The sequence below is a fragment of the Tupaia chinensis genome, unplaced genomic scaffold (genome assembly GCF_000334495.1).
Source record: "Tupaia chinensis unplaced genomic scaffold, TupChi_1.0 Scaffold000575_1, whole genome shotgun sequence".
NCBI classification, from domain to species: Eukaryota; Metazoa; Chordata; class Mammalia; order Scandentia; family Tupaiidae; genus Tupaia; species Tupaia belangeri.
The window spans coordinates 3294429-3315165 of NW_006160089.1; the positions used below are offsets into that span (position 1 = coordinate 3294429).

General features: G+C 40.0%; 1 protein-coding gene across 6 annotated transcripts in view; it reads right to left on the reverse strand.

Annotated features, from left to right (window-relative positions):
- Nucleotides 1-20737, reverse strand: part of MAPKAP1 (MAPK associated protein 1) — a 284151-nt gene that overhangs the window by 218954 nt on the left and 44460 nt on the right. For 4 of the 6 annotated variants that reach the window (XM_027775605.1, XM_006158247.3, XM_027775604.1 and 1 more), the window contains 2 exons: nt 15741-16068; nt 13214-13303 (listed from right to left, as the gene is read on the reverse strand). The exons of the other annotated variants lie outside the window; for them this stretch is intronic. In XM_027775605.1, the coding sequence (XP_027631406.1) occupies nt 13214-13303; nt 15741-15999 (349 nt within the window). In that variant the 5' untranslated portion in view covers nt 16000-16068. The remainder of the gene's footprint in view (nt 1-13213; nt 13304-15740; nt 16069-20737) is intronic. 6 annotated transcript variants of the gene reach the window in all.

The following is a 20737-nucleotide window of genomic DNA, read 5'->3' on the forward strand; positions in this document are numbered from 1 at the left end:
GCCCTAAAGCAAAAATCCTTTAAAAAAAAAAAAAAAAAAAAGGTAGTCATAAACAAAGCTGGATTTATTTTTAAACTTGCCAGAGGGGGCATGTGCTCTCCAGAGAGAGAGAGAGAGAGAGAGGAAGAGTAATAAAGCACAGTTCGGTGGGACACGGTCACGCAGCAGTCCCGTCTCCATTTCTCCACTCTGTTAGGATTTTGGCCACGGAGTACAGGTGCCTGTTGTGTCTGTCAAGCCAGTGGGACTGGGATTCAGTCCATACAGTTGGTCACAGATGATCTGGTTCCCTTGACCACCAGGTCATGGGACTAACCTAAATTTTTTTTTTCTATAGGGCACCTGTACTTGCCAGCGAGAGATAACGAGCAGCACCCCTCGATGGAGCATAGTCGCACTTTAATCTTTATTCCCCCATTTCTCCTGTCAGAATTTTGCACATGCATGTAAACAGCATGTTTTTCAAGTTCCAAGGACCAGGATTCAAACCATGGTCAGTCACAAAGGATCCAGCTCCTTAACTACTGAGTTAATAGGGCTAGCTATATTACTATCATCACTTTGCCACTGGTCTTCCTTCCTGTTTCTGCCCTTGCCTGCCTTCCCCCATCCAATCTCTGTCCCTTCCAACACAGGAGCCAATATGAGTCTTTTTAAATATAAGTTACCATGCTAGCTCGATGGCTTGGTAGATAGGGCAGCCAGATCCCACATGGCCAATTACACAGTTCCAGTCCCAGTCCAGGCAGCTTGAGAAACACACCAGGTACTTGTGCATGTGTGCCTAAAATCCTGAAATATATATAAATATATGTTTCAAACTTCAGAATAAAAAGAAAATTTGATCTTTTTTTTTGGAGAGCTTTTTGCTATAGGGCACGTAAGCTCGCCAGACAGACAGAGACAGACAGTGAGAAATCACCCCCCGGGAGGATGGCATGCCACAATCCCTTCTCCTCCATTCTCCTCTTGGGATCTTGGGCACACACTCACACGTGCCCGGCGTGAGTTTAAGCCACTGGATCTGGGACTCGAACTGCAGTTGACTACATGGGAGTCTAGTGACATAGCCATTACGCCAACCGCTGGTTCTGAAAATTTTATAAATTTAACCACATAAATTAAAATACTTTTTACTGGGAAAAAAGGTTAAAGGACAAACAATGGTTCGGCAAGTGGCATGGTAGCCAAGGCACTGGATACTACATTGCCAACTCTGTGGATCGAGTTCCAAGCCTGGCATCTTGAAAAATACACCAGGCACATATTCATAAGTGCCCAAAATCTCAAGAGAAGAATAGAGAAGGGGCTGCAGAGTGGCCATCCCCCACAGGGGGTGATTTCTCACTTTCTCCCTCTCTCTGTCTGGCAAAGTGCACACACTCTATGGCAAAAATCTATCCTCTCCCACCAAAAAGAAATTAAAAAGACAAACAGCAAAGTAGAATTCAGAGACTTCAAAAATTTGTGGGAAAATGGAACTGAAGTACAAGATGGGGAGACCAGCAGATGGCATAATAGTTATGTCACTGGACTTCCACATAGTCAATCGCAGTTCATCCTGGACCTGGTGGCTTAAACCTCATGTGGGGCATATGTTCCCGCTGGGGGATGATTTCTCACTTTCTATCTCTCTGTCTCTCTGGTGAGCACACACACACTATAGCAAAAATCTCTCTAAAATAAAAAAAAAGTACAAGATAGGTTTAATTTTGTTTTTTGCTTGTTTGAAATCTATTTATTTCATGAGTAAGAGACAGAGAGAGAAACAAGCACCTCTAACAGAGTCTCATGCCATGGTCCCAGCCCCTAGCGCACCTAGCAAACCAGGATCATGGGTGCATGCTTACAGCATGTGTAGGTCTACCAGGTCATTGAATCCATGATCTTCCATACAGGCCCAGCTTCACTTAAGCAGCATGTTAACACTGTGCCACTGAACCATATTCTTTTGGTGCAAAAAAAGTTCTGCCATGGTAGTACAGGCAGGAGTGTACTGCTCTGCAATACTGGAAATCACATGGTCAACCACAGAACTGGATCTCAAGTTCACCTGGAACACAACAGGCACACATTCCCAAGATCCTGACTGACTAGGAAGGTTGGGGGAAGGAGGCTCATGGTGTGACAAGACCGGGTCCTGGACCCAGTGGCTTGAAAGATCGTGCCAGGTGTGTATGCGAGCATGCCTAAAATCCCAAGAGGAGACTGTGGCATGGCCATCCCATGAGGGTGGGGTGTGATTTCTCACTTTCCCTCTCTCTATCTCTGGTGAGCATATACAGCCTATGGCAAAAACCTAAAAGAAAAAATTGAAATGCATAGTTTTTTCATCCATGCATTTTCCATGAGCTTTATAAACACCTCTGGTATTCCTAATATATACATATTCTAAAAGTAGAGAAGATACTGAACCAACAACCCTACAGAAAAATGAACACTAAAGAAAAATGGACAAGAAATATGAAACAGCCAGAGAAACAGAAATGTAAATGGGTCTTAAACAAATGGAAGATACTCAACCACATTCATTTTACTTCCAATAATTTTTTTTTAGAGGTTTTTGCTATAGGGCGTGTGCACTTGCCAGACAGACAGAGAGAGATGGAGAGACAGAAAGCAAGAAATCACCCCCCGGGGGGATGGCCACGCCGCAATCCCTTCTCCTCCATTCTCCTCTCGGGATCTTGGGCACACACGCACACGCGCCAGGCGTGAGTTTTAAGCCACCGGGTCCGGGACACGAACCGTGGTCGACTACATGGGAGTCCAGTGACATAGCCATTAGGCTAACTGCTGGTCCCCCAATAATTGTTTATTTTATATTTTAATTTGACCAAAGAGAGAGAAAAAGAAAGTGAGAAAATAAGCCACCAGGATCCAGGATTCGAACTGCGGTCAACCATGTGGAGTCCAGCATCTTAACCACCATGCTACCTGCTGGCCCCAAATACATTAATGATAAAAGATATACAAATATTCCTCAATAGGAGACTGGTTGGCTAAACTATGGTATACCCTCATCAGAGAGTATTACGTGGTTGTAATAGGAATAAAATCTACCTCTATATATTGCTCTAAAATAATCCTTAGGATGTATTGCTAAGTGAAAAAGTACGCTATCATTAATCTAAAAAGAGAAGGATAGGAATATAAACATATATAGAGAGAGTTTTAAACAGACAATAAAACCAGGACCTTTCTTAAAGTGACTATCTATAAGAAGAGTGGAAGGGACATAAATTGAAGCTAGATTTCTCAGACTTTATCTCATTTTATGTTTTGACTTTGCAACTATATAAATGTTTTATATAATTATAAAAGAAAATTAAAAATACAATCTCTCAAAACAAAATGAAATAAACAAATTTAAGTATAATATTGAGTTAGCAGTTTAACTACATAGTGAGAAATTACTATTTTTATTTATTTATTTTGTATTGGCCAAACGGTGTGTGAACTCACTAGAGAGAGTTAAAGCACCTCCCAATGTGACATGGAAGCACTGAAATCCCTTTCCTTCATTTCTCCCTCCCATCAGGATGCTGGGCACACATGCACACATGCCTGGTATGTTTTTCCAGAAACAGAGACCTGGTTTCAAAACACAGTCAACAACACAGGATCTGGCTTTCTGTGCACAGCACTTAACTTCTACACTGCAGGGTCAGCCCGAAAAATTATTTTAAGTAATTTTACCAAATAATGATTTGTCTGTACATTCCTTAATGGAATATATTCAAAAGCAGTTTTAAAAAATAAACCTTAAAATCCTTTAGTAATCATATTATTAGTAGTGGCACTGGCATTTTTATTCAGAAACCAAAATTTTTAGCACAAGAGAAAAGGTACATAAACATAAAATTTAAAAGGTAATTTGTAACCATAAATTTGAACTGGTATTACCAGAATTAAACTACAACATATTTCTTCTTTAAAAAGAGTTTTTCTGAGCTCTATCCCCTAAAAAAGCTACAAGGAAAAACTAACCTAGTGAGTATCCCTAGTGCTCAGGTGTGGCCTGAACGTCAGTTACCACTAACAGTAAACAAGACTCCATGGACTGGGAAGACTGCTCTCCATAATGGACGGATGGCTGAATTCCAGATGAGAAGGAAATGTGTAAGATAAGCTCAGCCGATCTGGTCATACATGAAAGCAAGAAAGCTGAATGATTACCAGAGTTGTTAAACAAAACCTAGAAATTAATATGAAGAATTCACTACAGAAAGAGACAACTTTAGCAACAACAAAAAAATAAACTAAGTGTAATGATTCAAAAAATATCAAATGTGCTTTTAAAACTCATGAGTTCATAACAATACAAAGGAGAAAAATCCCCACTAGTTACCTATACAGAATGTCAAGGAATAAACTCATAATCCTTAAAACTGTTCACACAAAAAAAGAATCAAGCATTTATCCTGTCTTTCTTGTAGGGGCTATATGTGAGAATAACCAAATAATACATTAGGGAAAATTCTTTACATGAAGACTAGTTAATAAACAAAGGCAGACAAATAAAATTAGAAATCACTATTTTGCAACTCCTACTGAAATAATGCATCTAGGTAATGTCTATCAATGGCCACTAAAGACACTGGGTGAAAGCTAACAGGATTAACCTAACACTGGATGGATAATACCTGATTATACCATCAATCGTAACATCACAAAAAAGCCATGACTACATCCCATGTTTCCTGACATGATGCAGTATAACACCATACACACCAGGACAGCACAGGGCATAAAATATATTCTTGGCCCAGCTAGGTAGTGCCTGAACACTGCTACTCGACAGGCTAAGCCCATATGGGAGTCCAGGTTAGATTCCTTAAAAGCTGAGCAGAGTGGGGCATACCTGCAATCCCAGCTACTCAAGAGGTTGAGGCAGGAGGACTGCAAGCTTGAGACTGGCTTGAGTAACACAGGGAGACACTGCTTAAAAAGATGGATACTGTGGGGCTGGCAGGTGGTTTGGTGGTTAAGGGCACTGGACTCCCACATGGACGACTGTGGTTCGAGTCCCAGACTTGGCGGCTTGCTTTCTCACTTCCTCTCACTCTTTCTTCTGTCCCTCTCTGGTAAAATTAAAATAAATAAATACATGCATACATACATACATAAATACATAAAGCTAAATAAAATAATTCTTAAAAAAATAATAAAAAGATGGACACTGCAACATGTGCCTGTTGTCCCAGCAGGAAGGCTGAAGCAGGAAGACAGCAACATGGCAAGTCCTTGTGTCTTAGTACATTATTGTATTGCTTAGTCTGCTGCTGTCGCAGCTTTCTGCTGTAACAGAATATAACTGAGACAGTGTGATTTAGGACGAGAGAACGGTTTACTGACTTATAATTCCAACAACTGGAAGGTCCAAAGGCAGAGGCAAGGCATCAGATCAACCTACAACAAGGAAATGGAAGCTCAGAGGACAGCAGGAGTATGCAGTTATGGGCAGCTCTCTCTCTTCTCTAACAACCAACTCGCCCCAGTGCTAACCCCTTCTCAAGGGAGCTAGAACTGTGGACTCTATTGCCAAGATCCAATCACTGCCCGTCAGTCTTCACCACTTCCAGGCACCAAATTCCAAAACATTAAACATTGCCAGACAAACCATTATCCAAATCCTAACACACATTCTTAAAAAACAAACAAACAAACAAACAAACAAACAAACAACTTGGGGTAAAGAACAGAAGGTAGGAAAAAAGAGAGCAGATTAGAACACATGAGTAGAGATAAAACTGGGGGACCAGCACTTAGTGTAATGGCTATGTCGCTGGACTCCCATGTAGTCAACTGCAGTTTGAGTCCTGGACCTGGTGGCTTAAACTCACGCTGGGCGTGTGTGCGTGCGTGCCCAAGATCCCGAGAGGAAAATGGAGGAGGAGGGATTGTAGCGTGGCCACCCCCCCTTGGAGGTGATTTCTCGCTTCCTGTCTCTCTCTCTGTCTTTCTGGCAAGTGCACATGCCCTATATCAAAAACCTCTCTAAATAAATAAATAAATAAATAAATAAAATAAAAAATTGGGATGTGATGAGGGCTCTTCCTCCTGGTTCCAAGCCAATCACAATGCACATGTATACATTTTTCTCTCTCTCTTTTTAAAAAGAATTGTTTAATTTTTTTTTTTTTTTTTTAGTTTGACCAGAGAGAAAGAAAGAGATGGAAAGTGAGAAAGCAAGTCACCAGGCCCAAGACTCAAACTGTAGTAGGACATGCAGGAGTCCAGCCCCCTAACCAAAACGTTACCTAAAGCTCTCCTTCGGGTCACTTTTTGTTGTTTGCAGCTGAAAAGTCCTAACCAGTGTTAACCAATGCAAGTTCCCAACAAACACAAAACTGGAAAAACAGCCTGGAAATGTAATTATCCTCAGGTTTATGAGAAAGCACATACTCTAGAGTCCAGAAAGATGAGAATGCATATTAGAACTAATGAGGATTCCATGAGTAGCTGAATACAAAACAAAGATATAAAAAACAACACATCTGATTACAAAACCCCAATAAGACGCTATTTACAACAGTAATATAAAACATTAAGAAATAGGGGAACCAGCAGTTAGCATAATGGGTATGTCACTGGATTCCCACGTAGTCGACCATGGTTCGAGTCCTGGACCCGGTGGCATAAACTCATGCCAGGTGCGTATGTGTGCGTGCCCAAGATCCCAGAGGAGAATGGAGGAGAAGGGATTGCGGCGTGGCCATCCCCCATGGGGGGTGATTTCTCGCTTTCTATCTCTCTGTCTCTCTCTGTCTGTCTGGCGAGCACACATGCCCTATAGCAAAACAAAAACTCTTAAAAAAAAAAAATTAAGAAATAACTTTAATTTAAAAAGAGTACAGGATCTATATGGAACCAACTCACAAACTTTACATGCATGAATTATTTGTGCACACAAAATATGCAAAAAAGATAAAATATGATTAGAATACTGCTTAAAATACATATATTATTTTTAAAGACTTTGCTATAGGGCAGGTGCACTCACCAGAGAGAGCTAGAGAGACAGAGACAGAAAGGAAAAGCAAGAAAGAAAGCTGCCAGGTCTGGGACGAACAGCGGCTAGCCATGTTGGAGTCCAGGGCCTTCACCACCATGATCCAGTACACTAAAATATTAACACCAGCAGTTACCTCTGGATGTGAGATTACTGACAGTTTATTTTCTTTTTTTTTTTTCAGGTTTTCTAGGGTTTTTTTTGTTTTTGTTTTTGTTTTAAATATAGAGAATTTGGCAACTTCCCTGAACCCTGGTGACACCTGAAGAGAGGTGAAGAAACAAAGGGACACTAAAGACCCCGAGAAGCCAAAGCTTCCGGAAATAGCTCCTTTCTGCCTGTCGCATGAGCAGAAAGGCTAAGATGTATGCCGTCAGACTGGCCTTGGCACTTCCTACTTGTGAATAAAAACTTGGGAAGGAATGGCTAACAGGGGATGTGGTGGGTTTTTTATTTTTTCTTTAATTTTTTTTGGAGAGGTTTTTGCTATAGGGCACGTGCGCTCGCCAGACAGACAGAGAGAGACAGAGAGACAAAAAGCGAGAAATCATCCCCCACTGGGGATGGTCACACTGCAATCCCTTCTCCATTCTCCTCTCAGGATCTTGGGCACGCATGCACACGCGCCCGGTGTGAGTTTAAGCCACCGGGTCCGGGACTCGAATCGCGGTCGACTACGTGAGAGTCCAGTGATAGCCATTACACTAACTGCTGGTCCCAGGGGATGTGGTGGTTAAGGGGGCTGGATCCCACATGACTGACTATGCAGTTCGAGTTCTGGATCCCATGGCTTGAAAAATGCACCAGGTGCATATGCATGCCCAAATCCTGAGAGGAGATGAGACTGCAGTGTGGCCAACCCCCCAGGCTGTTTTATCTAATCCCCCCACCTCCTCTCTCTCGCTCTGCTGCTCTATGGCAAGTGTGCAAGCCCTACAGCAAATTTTAAAACTCAGGAAAGTTACTTAGTCACTGAACTAATGTTCTTACCTGTAATCTGGCAATAGGCATATAAACAACTAATTTGCTGGACTTGTACAAAGATGAAACAAGCTGAGCAGTTAGCATATCATATACTCCAGAGTTGGTTACTCATCTGAATTATCCATGGAACTTTAGAAAAATAAAGAGGGCCAGCCACCTTGCACAGTGGTTGAGGGAGACAGATACCACAGGAGCAACTGCGGTTTGAATCCTGACCCCAGAAGCTTGAAAAACATCCCAGGCATGTATGCATGTGAGTCCCAAATCCTGAGAGGATGGAAAAATGGTTGAGAAGTGATTGCAGTATGACCATACCCCAAAAGGAATGCTTTCTCCCTCTCCCCCAGCCCACCAGTACATACACCTTCTGGCAACAACAACAAAAGAAAGAAAGAAAGAAAACAAAAGAATAATACAGATTTGTGACCCCACTCTCTCATCTATGGAATCAGGAATTCCATAGGTAGGAACGAGAAATGTACAGGTCATGTCATTATAACATGCACTTTTGAATGCATTTCTCGTTTTTATACAACCACTGTATTCAGAAATTATTTTTTCTTGAGACCAGCAGATGACATATTGGTTACGTCGCTAGACTCCCACGTGGTTGACCGCAGTTTGAGTCCCAGACCCGGTGGCTGAAAATTCACGCTGGGCACATGTGCATTCGTGCCCAAAATCCCAAGAGGAGAAGGAAGAGAAGGGATTGCAGTGTGGCCAACCCCACCCCACTCCACCCCCACCCCGGGTGGGGTGTTTCTTGCTTTCCATCCCTATGTTTTTGACTCTCCGGTGAGTGCACATGTCACATGACAAAAAATATCTCTAGGGAAAAAAACAAAGAAATAATTTTTTCCTTTTTCTTTTTACAAAAAGGGTCTCACTGTATTGTGATCCTCTGGCCTCAGTCTCCTGAGTAGCTAGGATTACAGATGCACACAAGCCCGGTTTTTTGGGGTGGACCAGGAATCCAACTTGGGCCTCCCATGTGGTCTCAGCTTACTGGCCAGCAAAATCTAACACATGCTACCAGGGGTGAGCCAAGAATAACTATTTTAAAAAGCCAATAATAGAAGTTACAAAAATAAAACTTAAGTAATATGTATGAATAACTGATATAAACTAGATTATTGTTTGAGTTATTATTTAACATCATGTGTAAAAAGCCTTATCTTCCAATTAGACCTTGAACTTTTTTTTTTTGGAGAGGTTTTTGCTATAGGGCACGTGCGCTCGCCAGACAGACAGAGAAAGATAGAGAGATAGAAAGCGAGAAATCACCCCCCAGGGGGATGGCTACGCCACAATCCCTTCTCCTCCATTCTCCTCTCGGGATCTTGGGCACACACGCACACGTGCCCAGCGTGAGTTTAAGCCACCGGGTCCAGGACTCGAACCGCAGTCGACTACGTGGGAGTCCAGCAACATTACGCAAAGTGCTGGTCCCTTGGCCTTGAACTTCTTGAGGACAAGAATCATGTTCCTCCAAGAACCTAGCATAGAGTCATTAGGTATACAACAGTTACATTAAAAGTGCTTATTAAATGACTCAATGAATGAGAGTCATAACTGATTATGTGAGGATTAAAATACTATACCAGGTACCAGCGGATGGCATAATGGTTTCGTTGCTAGATCCTCATATAGTCAATTGCAGTTCAAGTCCTAGAACCAGCAGCTTAAAACACGCTGGGCATGTGTGCATGAATGCCCAAAATCCCGAGAGGAGACTAGCTGAGAAGAGGTTGCAGCGTGGCTGTTCCCCCAGGGCGTGATTTCTCGCTTTCTATCTCTACATCTCTCTGTCTCTCTGGAGAGTGCACATGCCCTATAGCAAAAATCTTTCTCTCTCTCTTAAAAAAAAAGAAAAACACATTGGCGGGCCCCCTCTTAAAAAAAAAAAAAAAAAAAAAAAAAAAAAAAGCTATACCATTTAAAAATAATAAAATTAAAAATACCTGGATCTTAGGGATCAGCAGTTGGTGTAATGGCTATGTCGCTGGACTCCCATGTAGTCGACTGCAGTTCAAGTCCCAGACCCAGTGGCTTAAACTCATGCTAGGCACAAGTGCGTGCGTGCCCAAGATCCTGAAAGGAGAATGGAGGAGAAGGGATTGTGGTGTGGCCATCACCCTTGGGAGGTGATTTCTCGCTTTCTGTCTCTCTGTCTCTGTCATATAGCAAAAACCTCTCCAAAAAAAAAAAAAAAGATTAAAAAAAAACAAAAACAACCTAGATCTTGGTATGACATTATTCCTGGCAAAGCACATTTCTGATGACACTGTATTCACACCTATTCATACAGTTTTAGTTACAAGAATACGGAAAGACTCTTACTCTAAGGTATTTCATTTATCATGTGATTTCATGGCATATAGATCAGTAAGTCATCACACTGCTGATGATTCTTCAAGTGGAGAATAAAATAAAACAAAGATTTTTTTAAAAGGCAGGAGAAAAAATTTAAATAAAACATAAATAGTAGAGGGTTGGCCCTATAAAAGGGAGCCAGATCCTACATGAACAAACCACAGTTCAAATCCCAGCCCCAGCACATATGTATATACACCCCATATCTCAACAGAGAAATAAAGGACAGGGGATTGTTATGCGATCATGTCCCATGGCACAGGGGGGAGGCGGTGTTTTCTCCCTCTCTCTGTCTCTCCACCTCTCTCTGGAGAGTGCATGCAATTTAAAAAACAAAAACAAAAATACACCCCAAGAATATAAATAAGAAAAAAAGAATAAGAAAATAAATAAATCGTTATTTACCAAAATTCTCACTGAAGATCAAAAGATTTTAGATGTGGCATTTTTCAAAAAAAGAGTTTAAGAAATGTGTAAAAATAGGACGCTGCTCGGTTTGCCCGGAGGTTGTTTAGTAGACTGCTGACCCACTTGTCCACTATGCTTCAGGGTACCAGAGTGCCAGGCTGTGGTTTATGATGGAGCCCAGGCTAAGAACAATACAAAGGCATGCCTTTGTGCATTGAGGGGTTCACTCGAACCACTCACTACACAGGCCGCTGCTCTGACCAGAACCAGGGTCAACATCTCAAGGTGTAGACAGGCACATTAAGAACCATCTCCAAAAATAAGATCACAGGGTCAATTGCTGAAATGTGTGAGAAACAGGAAAGAAAGAAAAGGAAACCGAAGGAACAAGACGTATACATGTATAATGGAAAGATGGCTACAAATAAAAGCAAAAGGGGCACTATCCATTTTTCTAGCATATTCTGTGAAGCAGTGAACAGAAGTTAAAGTGGGTTAGATTTCAAGGAATGAGTAGGTAAGGAGCAAAAAACCTCTTTAGTAAATATATCAAAATTTAAGCGGAATGGGCTGGCTCCACAACACAGAGGGTAAGTTCTGAGCAAAGGAAGCTGATTCCTACACGGCCAAACGAATTTGAGCTCTGGCCCTGGTGGCTTGAAAAACATGCTGGGCACATGAATATATGCCCAAATCCTCACTAGATGGAGAACTAGAGGAAAAAAGATTGCGGTGTGTCCAGGCCCTGTTGAGGGGTGCTTTCTCTCTCAATCTCTCTTTCTCATGCATGTACATGTGCTCTCTGGTAATGTTGTCTGTCTTCATGCTGTTCCTATAAGTTGCTATTAAAATACTTTAAACTAAAAAAAAAAGTTATAAAATGTAAGCTGGACAATTTTACTTCTTACATTGTAAAAGGGGTTAATGTACTTATATTTGAGATGTTCTACTCACCCTATTGTTTATTTGTATATTTCTTTAAAATTTTTTAGGATATGGATGTGAAGAAAGCAAACAAAGCGTAGTTGGATAGTTAGAGGAGCTTAGATAAATCAGCTCTGTATGTGTGGATTAAGAGGCAAGAGGAACTGTATTAAGATATATTAAAAGTTTGAAGGATGTGATCAAGGAAATAATGAAAAGTATTTTCAGTTTGTGTTAAATATAACAGAAAGAAGTATAAACTATGTCAACGGAAGAGGTCAGCCTAGTGAGAATTTTTTAAGTATCAAGAACAAAACTAAAGAGAAATTCAAAAAGAACTGCAGGGAGTCATAAGGTGAGGTACAAGGAAGAAGAAGAAGAAGTGAATGGCATTTCTAGTTCCACAGAGTAATCATTTGGAAACGATCACTAAGAAAATATACCTACTGAGGATATTTTGACTCCGTATCTTAGTAAGAGAGAGCAAGAAGCACTTTCATTACGGATTAGCACTAAAAGGCCAGCCTTTATGTACAGACAGAGCTGGATACAAAACATGGCATTATCACAATACCACCTTCTGTGGTTTCTGCAAGTTAATCAAATTACAGATGAGCCTTTATCTCATCTGTAAATGACAGCAATAACACCTACACCTTGCAAGATCACTGCAGTTGTGGTAATGCATTTAAAGTGCCTCGTACAACAGTAGGTAGGTACTGCTGTTAATGTAATAATTATTAATATTGTTAGTCTTACAATCATTGTGTGGCAACGAAGCCAGTCAACAAATATCTATCAGGCATCTATTGCATGCCGTGATGATAGAGGGAGATGCTGGAGGACAGGAGACAGACTGCAGACACTTTTTTAAAAGGAGAAAACAAAGAAAAAGTCTAGGAAGCATGATTGTAAAATATGTTAATATTATTTTACTTTTGAAATTAAAAAAAAAATCTTCTCTTATTGCTGAGATTGAAGCTTTCAAAATACGTAATATAGCCAGCCTAACATATACCATATAACACATAGAGCAAATGCTAATAATACCAGCAATGTAATAGGTTTTAAGCTAAAGGCTAAGAAATTAGCATATATGCAAAAAAGACTGATATTAGAACCACTAATGAGTCAAGTGAACGTCCAGGTTGGAGCTGCCAAGAAGAATCTATAACCCAAAGGTCCGTCAAAAAAAAAAAAAAAAAAAAAAAATCATACAGTACTACTATTTGTCCCTAATGAAGGTACTGGCATGACAGTTTGTACAAAATGTCCCCTGCACACATCATCCCTGTGACCCAGAGAGAAGAATGGCCAAAAAGACAAGACCTTAAGGAGACAAAGCTTCACAGGGCCAAGGCATACAACTGAAAGAGCTCAAAGCTCAAAACACAAGAGGTTCTCTGCCCAGAGGACATAAAAGGATGAATTAAAAATAAAAGCTCTTATTTAATAATATAAGCTAAATATGTAAGTCTCAAATTAAGAATTAAAATGATTTCCATTTACCTGATTGCTTAGAATTTCTTTCTTTCCACTGAATATTTTTGCATTTGATCTGGTTTTGTCTCTCTTTTCGGAGTCGTTCTAATCTTTGAGCTTGAAAAGAAATATTATAACTATAAGTTTGTCAATGAAAGTTTACTATAAACAAAGACATAATTAACTACCTTTATATGAATAAAGATGTTTTATATTGCATATGTAGAAAAAAAGTCATAAAATTTTAAAGGTGGCACCCCTGAAAAGCAAATACCAACAAAAACATGAAAATATTCTTGATTTATAATTGAAATTAGAGGATATAAAACATTAATAGAGATCATAAAGATAGTATTAACATGGAAGAGAATAATAAAATGTGAAAACTTCTGTGATTAATATGACATTTCATTATATAAATCATTAATAACGGTCTTAAAGGAATTTTAATGCACAAATGAACTGAAGTGAATATTACATTACAGGAATAAAATTACTGTTATGAATTACTCTACCCGTTTCAAAAATTAAAGATAAATGAACTCAGACTAGACTATTAAAGTTTTAAATATAAAATCCTTTATCTAAAAATCATGAAAATTATAAAATGTCAAAGCTATATAAATTAGCATAGCTTTTCTTCAGTGGGCTGAAACAGTTTATAGGTAGTAAAATAAATGATTTGTATCTTTGTAACATTAGTCAAATCTTAAAAAGAACAATTTTTCTTTTACAAAATTTTAAGATACGCTGAGAGGATTAAAAAGTAAATTCCTTGGTCACTAGGACAAGCCACAATCTCAATTAATTATTAGCATGCAAGTGCTACCTAAAGAAATTCCAAGAAGAGTCACCTAAAATTATTCGTTTGTAATTACACTGCCACTGGCTGATCAACCTGTAAAAATCAGTTTGCTGACCCTATAAAGAAATGCCGTCCAGCATCCATTTGCAATTACTGTGCAGAGACACCACAACAGGCAAGAAGGGCACGGCAGATGCCATCTCTTAAAATTAGCTTTCTCTTGCTAATCTTCAACTTCCTGTCCTGGCACGTGGCTAATAAGAAGCAAATAAAACAAATTTCTTTTTCAACCACTTTCCAAGTAGGAAATCACATACTCCTGCCTTAGCACTATGGTAGGGAAACACTGAGAATAATCTTGCCAAAAATGTAAACTATGCCGGCAAAAGCATTCTGACGATGTCGCTATATCTAAAATTCCATTGAAGAAAAATACATTCAATTGCAATTAATAAATGTGAAGGGTACAGCCAAAGTAATATAATCGTAAAGCTCTCAATTTAGCAGCATTCTCCTACTGAAATCCATTCAACCTGTCACATAAGATATCATCTCAATAACTTGCAAGGAGTCAGTTTCAACTAGAAAACCGAGAATCAATGATTCTAAATTACATTCAAACCTTCACTCAAATCCTATTTTGATAAAACTTCCTTTAGATACTGGGAAATGCTATTAATTATTTTCATCATGAGAGCAAATTATTCTTTTTGATGGCACGGATGCTGAATCCTGAACAAAACCTTAATGTGCCTTTCACTGTAAATTGTACCCAGCTCTACCTCCAACACTTCTTTATGTACATCTTACATTTGACCAGGAGAGTAAATATGCAAATATGTTCAATGTTCTGCTTACTACACCACCTGCCATTACCTCTCCTGGGGGTTAGGAGGTTACTCCTTCTGAGTTAGAGGTGATATTTTCTAATCATCTAAAAAAAAATGATCTCCTAGAATACCCTGTCATATTAGAACTACAATATGTATTCTAAATACTGTATCTGTCTAAGGCCCTAGTTCATCACATTCCCTTTGAAAGGTCACCAAAATATATAAGCTGGGCAGGGGGAGATGGTAAGCTTTTAAAACATAACAGGTAAACATATGCCAAAGTTGAGCACTTTCAAACCATAAAGATCAAAGAGTAATGATCAACTTAAAAAATAAAGGTAAAGTATCAAAAACAGGGCCACTTCTAATCTCACATGCTATGAAGGAATTCCTATTAAAATCAACCCTAATCATTTCCCACATTCCTCCATCCTCTACAATTTCCCCCAGGGAAGAACTGTCTCGGGCAGGGGTGGCCTGCACTTCCTGACTGGTCAGCTTCCCCTAATAAAGGTTCTTTATTATGCCAACCGGAAACCTGCCTCCAGGTGGTAATGCCAACCTGAAACTTGCTTCTAGGCGGTCTTGCTCCCGAGGCTAATATTGCTTTGTGAAATCACCAAAAACAGGTCTACTTTCCTTTCCATGTAATGATTTTTTTAAAAAAGATAATATTCAACACATCTCTCCTAGCCAACTTTCTCACCTATTCTTCTATTTCTTCTAGACAGAACATCATTCCAGATGCCATCTCCACTCACAGTCACGGAGATGGAAACGTTGCCCAGGTTCACTCAGTCTGACACATGCAATGTTCCTATAAAAACCATTAAACCTAGCCCAACATTATGCATTATTCCATATGATTGTTTACTGATTTCGAGCTCAGAAGACATGACTAGAAGATAATGTTTACCTGTGTTTGAGCGTCTTCTAATACCAAAGTCCCAACTTGAGGTAATATCGACTGACTGGGCATATACATAGCCCTGAGTCTCACCATTGCTTCCCTGAATTTCTGACCCACTGTCTCCGGGCATTGAAGGAGGATGAATCTTCTCTAGGTCAACATCATGATCAATGAGAACCATCTCACACATTCCCGTGTCATCACTGGTCACATGGGACTGTCGAATATGAGCTAGAATGATAGTTGGATTGTCCAAGAAGGCCATCCTTTCTGTGGGCCAATTTCCTTAAAAGGCTATTTTCTCCTCTTCATATTGTTTCACGAGCTCACCTACCTAGAAACATGATGTACACAGCAATATTTAAGAATATGGCAGAAAGTGACTGAATCATTTGTCAAACAAATTCAATGTGGTAAAATGCTACCTTGAAATGCAACATTTATCCCTGCACCTAGGAGCTTAAAAGGATTAAATCTAAGCTGAAAGGAAATCCTTCTAAGCACTAGGGCTCCAGTTCCAGTCAATGAGATGAGATCTCCACGGTATCAAAGAGGAAGGTTGGCTTTCTTGAAAAACAACAGTAACTCCTTAGTCAGGCCACTGAAGCCAAATAACCACTGCTAAAATAATAAATTCTCCTCGCTTTTCCCTTCACTCCCATGCAGTCTTCTCATTACTTTATAAGGTCATGGGGGTGCAAGTTGTATTTTCTTCAAAAAATGTGCTAAAGTATGAAACTATTTCATCGGTTTACATTTCCCATCCTATCATATGGTTGTGAAGTGTTTAAAAGGGCACAGAGAGTGCTTTCTGAAATACTTGGTATTTTACAAATACGTACCATCAAAGTAATTTTGCTTGATAAATGTATTTTCCTTTTTTTCATTTAAGACAACACTGTGCTTTTGGGAACCAGCAGTTAGCGTAATGGTTATGTCGCTGGACTCCCACGTAGTCGACCGCGGTTAGTGTCCCGGACCCGGTGGCTTAAAACTCACGCCGGGCACGTGTGCGTGCGTGCCCAAGATCCCGAGAGGAGAATGCAGGAGAAGGGATTGCGGCGTGACCATCCCTCCTGGGGGGTGATTTCTCGCTTTCTGTCTCTATGTCTCTCTGTCTGTCTGGCGAGCGCACGCACCCTACAGTGAAAATCTCTCCAAAAAAAAAAAAAAAAGAAAGAAAGAAAAGACAACACTGTGCTTTTAAAATAAAAATTGCCTGCTACAAGATTAATTTCTTGGCTTAGAAATGCAGGTCCAGGGCCAGCAGGTGACATGGTGGTTGAGATGCTGGACTCCTACATGGCCAACCATGGTTCAAGACCTGGCAACCAGCTTTTTCATTTTCCCTCTCTCGTTCTCTCTCTCTGTCTGCTTCTCTAGGGTGAGCACACATGACTTATAGCAAGGACTAATAATAATAATAAATTAAGTTAAATAATTTTTTAAAAACTGTGTGTGTGTGTGTGTGTGTGTGTGTGTGTCTGTGTGTGTAACCCGGATGGCTACAGGGTTGGGAAGAACATCGCAGCATGAAGATCCTGTCAAAGGTGCTCCTCTCTTAACCTCTCTCATGAAAGAAAGAAGTATTATTTTAAAAAAAAATGAGAAACAGAATACTTGGGCCAGCCCCATAGTCTCATGGGTAAGGGAGCCAGATCCCATGTGGCTGACCACAGTTTGAGCCCTGATCCCACTGGCTTGAAAAATACACAAGGTACATGTGTATGCATGCCCAAGGTCCTGATGGGGTGGACAGATGGAGGAGAAGGGATTATGGGATGATCATGTCCCATGAGGGGGTGCTTTCCCCCTCTCCCTATCTCTCTCCAATGAGTGCATGCTCCCTCTAGCAATTAAAATAAATAACTAAAGAAAAATGGTAATACTCAACTAAGAAAATATTATAGAACAGTGGTTAGGAACTAGACATCAGAGAAAAGATCTGAGTTCAAATTCTAGTCTTGTTACTTAATAGCACAATATGATCTTGGTCAAAATACTTAAACCATTTTGAGCTTCTCTTTTCTTTCTTCACTTATAAAATGAGTCCTCTCATCCCTGGAGCCTTAATTTTACATAGAGACAGTGCAGGTAAAGTGCTCAGAAGAGAGCCTGGTACATAATTTAACCGTTAGCTGCTACTAATAATGATGGGGCCAAGCCTTTAGTGTAGTGGTTTAAGCGTAGTGTGGAGGGAGCTGGATCCCACATGACTAACTGTAGTTCAAAGTCCAGCCCCAAGTGGCTTGAAAAACATGTCAGGCACATGTGCACACATGCCCAGGATCCTGATGGGAAGGAGCACTGGAGGAAAGGAAACTGTGGTGTGATCAGGCCCAACTGGAGGGGAGGGGCCCTCTCTCTCTCTCTCTCTCTCTCTCTCACATGCATGAGCCCTCTAGCATTTAAAATAACAATAATGATGATAAAGGTAAATATGTCATTACTAATTTCAGATTTTGATTCATATTTGAAGTAACCCCAAACTATATTAACATCTCATCCTTCTTTGTAAATCCACGGCAGATAAAATAAGTCTGTGCTTCCTCTGAGATACAGAACACAGCCGGTCACTTCGGTCACCTTCCTGCTCCTCCAAAACCATTTCCAAGTATAGAGAATGTGAAAGCTGGATTGAATATTTTCCTAAGAATGGTCCTAGAAGGTTTTTTTCCCCAGTCATATTTATTTTTACAAAGACCCATAACACCAGATTTTCTTGTCACTGGTTTCTTCTAGAGAAAGAACACAGGGCAAAGTCTAGTTAATAAATCATTACAGCAAGATTTTTAAAAGTTTTATCTGGTACATCACTCTATTGACAGCACCTACCAGGTCTTAAAATAAAGATACTGAGATTAAAAGAAATGTAACTGAGGAGCATCTCTAATCAAGTGAGCTACATTAATCTTCACTTATTTCCTCTAGATATATTCAGAGTACTTATTTTATACTAAGGTGAACAGGAAATGTGAAAGTAAGGCATCTATGAATAAGTGTTTACACTCTAATACAGACCTAGTACTCCCCTAATACCATGGGATTCTTGTAAGTGTTAAATTTCTGATACATTTAGTCTCAGCAACATTAACATCAAGTCACCACTTTAAGTATATTAATCACTGGCCAGCCTATGGCACGGAGGTTAAGGTGGCTGGATCCCACATGGCTGACACTGCATTGTTCAAGGCTGGACTCAGAGGCTAGAGAAACATAGTGGGCACCTGGGCATGTGTGCGTAAAATCCCAATAGGAAGGAGACATGGAAAAGGAATTGTGGTATCAACATTCCCCATGGGAGGCGATTTTTCAATTTTCCCTCTCTCTTTGGTGAGTGCACTCAACCTCTGCTAAAATTTAAACAAGAAAAAGTATGTTGATCAGAAAAAAATTACAAAATTAAAAGGAAGCATTTAAATTTCACTTGCAAAAACAAGAACCTTTTCTATAACCATAAAGAGATTTATAGAGGTGGCAGGTGGTATGGTGGTTGAGGTGCTAGACACTCACACGGCTGAAAACGATTTGAGTCCTGGATCTGGAGACCTGCTTTCTCACTTTCCCTCTCCCCTCTATCTCTCTGGTGAATTAATAATAATAATAAGTTAAATAACTCTTCAAAAAGAGAGATCTGGGACAAGTAGATGGTATAATGGTTATGTTACAGAACCCCCACGTAGTCAACTACAGTTCAAGTCCTGGACCCAGCGGCTTAAAACTGATGCCAGACTAGGGTGTGCATGTGTGTGTGTGTGTGTGTGTGTGTGTGTGTGTGTGTCCAAAATCCCGAGAGGAGAAAACAGGAGAAGGGACTGCGATATGGCCCTCCCCCTGGGGTGTGTGATTTCTCGCTTTCTGTCTCTCTGTCTCTCCAGCAAGCACATGTACCCTAAAGCAAAAATCTCTTTTAAAAAGAAAGTTATAAATACAGAGGATTACTTGTGACAGTATTTGTTTTGTCACAGAGTCATAGCATCTCAGATTGCCAGACACTGCAAATATACACATGCAGCAAACACCACTGAGCTGTCTTCCTTACCTGAAAGGAAGGCAACTAGTTGGCACAAGGGCAGGTGTTCGCAACTGCACAGAGTATTCCTCCTGCCAAAACAAGGGCTTCTGTGAAAAGCCACACATTTAACAGGTGTGCTGGCACTGAAAAGTCGAAGGGCAGAGCAACAAAAGTATGCTGAAGTACTCTCAATAAAATCTTTTTCAGAAAAATAGACCTATCCCTTCACTTAAGAAAAAGGGGAATGAGCAAACACCTCTGAAGGCACACACCAACTCCGCAACAGTATCCTTAGAGAACAGAGGCCTCAAAACACCCCAACACTAGCAGATATCTTCTCTGTTACAACACTGACTTCATGGATGGAGAGCTGTATGATTTACTCAATAAATATTTATTCAATACCAGTTCTGATAGGATATTCTCATGGGACTAGCCTGGAAAACATGCTGTTGTGTATGTCACTTTCCACCTCCTATCATGAGTACTTGAAGTCACAGACTCTAAGTTCCACAAGGACAGGCCCGTACGTAACACCACATCCCTTCTGGCAACAAAGGCTGTTACACATGGCAGGAATTCAATAAAAATGTTGCCATCCAAATTCTGAGCACTATCCAATTTTGTTGTAGAGATAAGTCATATATGAGCATGTCAGGTGTGTGATTATGAAGAAAGGATTGCTTTTTATTATTATTATTAATACAGATTCAAGAGCTTTTCTTCAGAGTGCCCTTCAGAATGATCATCTTGGGAAACTAACAAGTTATTCCAACAATATGACTTCTCAAAACCAAAAGAATATTTTAAAAAAGCTCCTGAAGAGCAGTAAGTTATCATGTGAAGGTATACTTGATTTCTAAGACAAAGACATTCAGAAAATAAGTTCTTTTCTCTGAATAGTTATACAAAGAGCCAAAAGATAGAAAGAAAGAAAGAAAGAAAGAAAGAAAGAAAGAAAGAAAGAAAGAAAGAAAGAAAGAAAGAA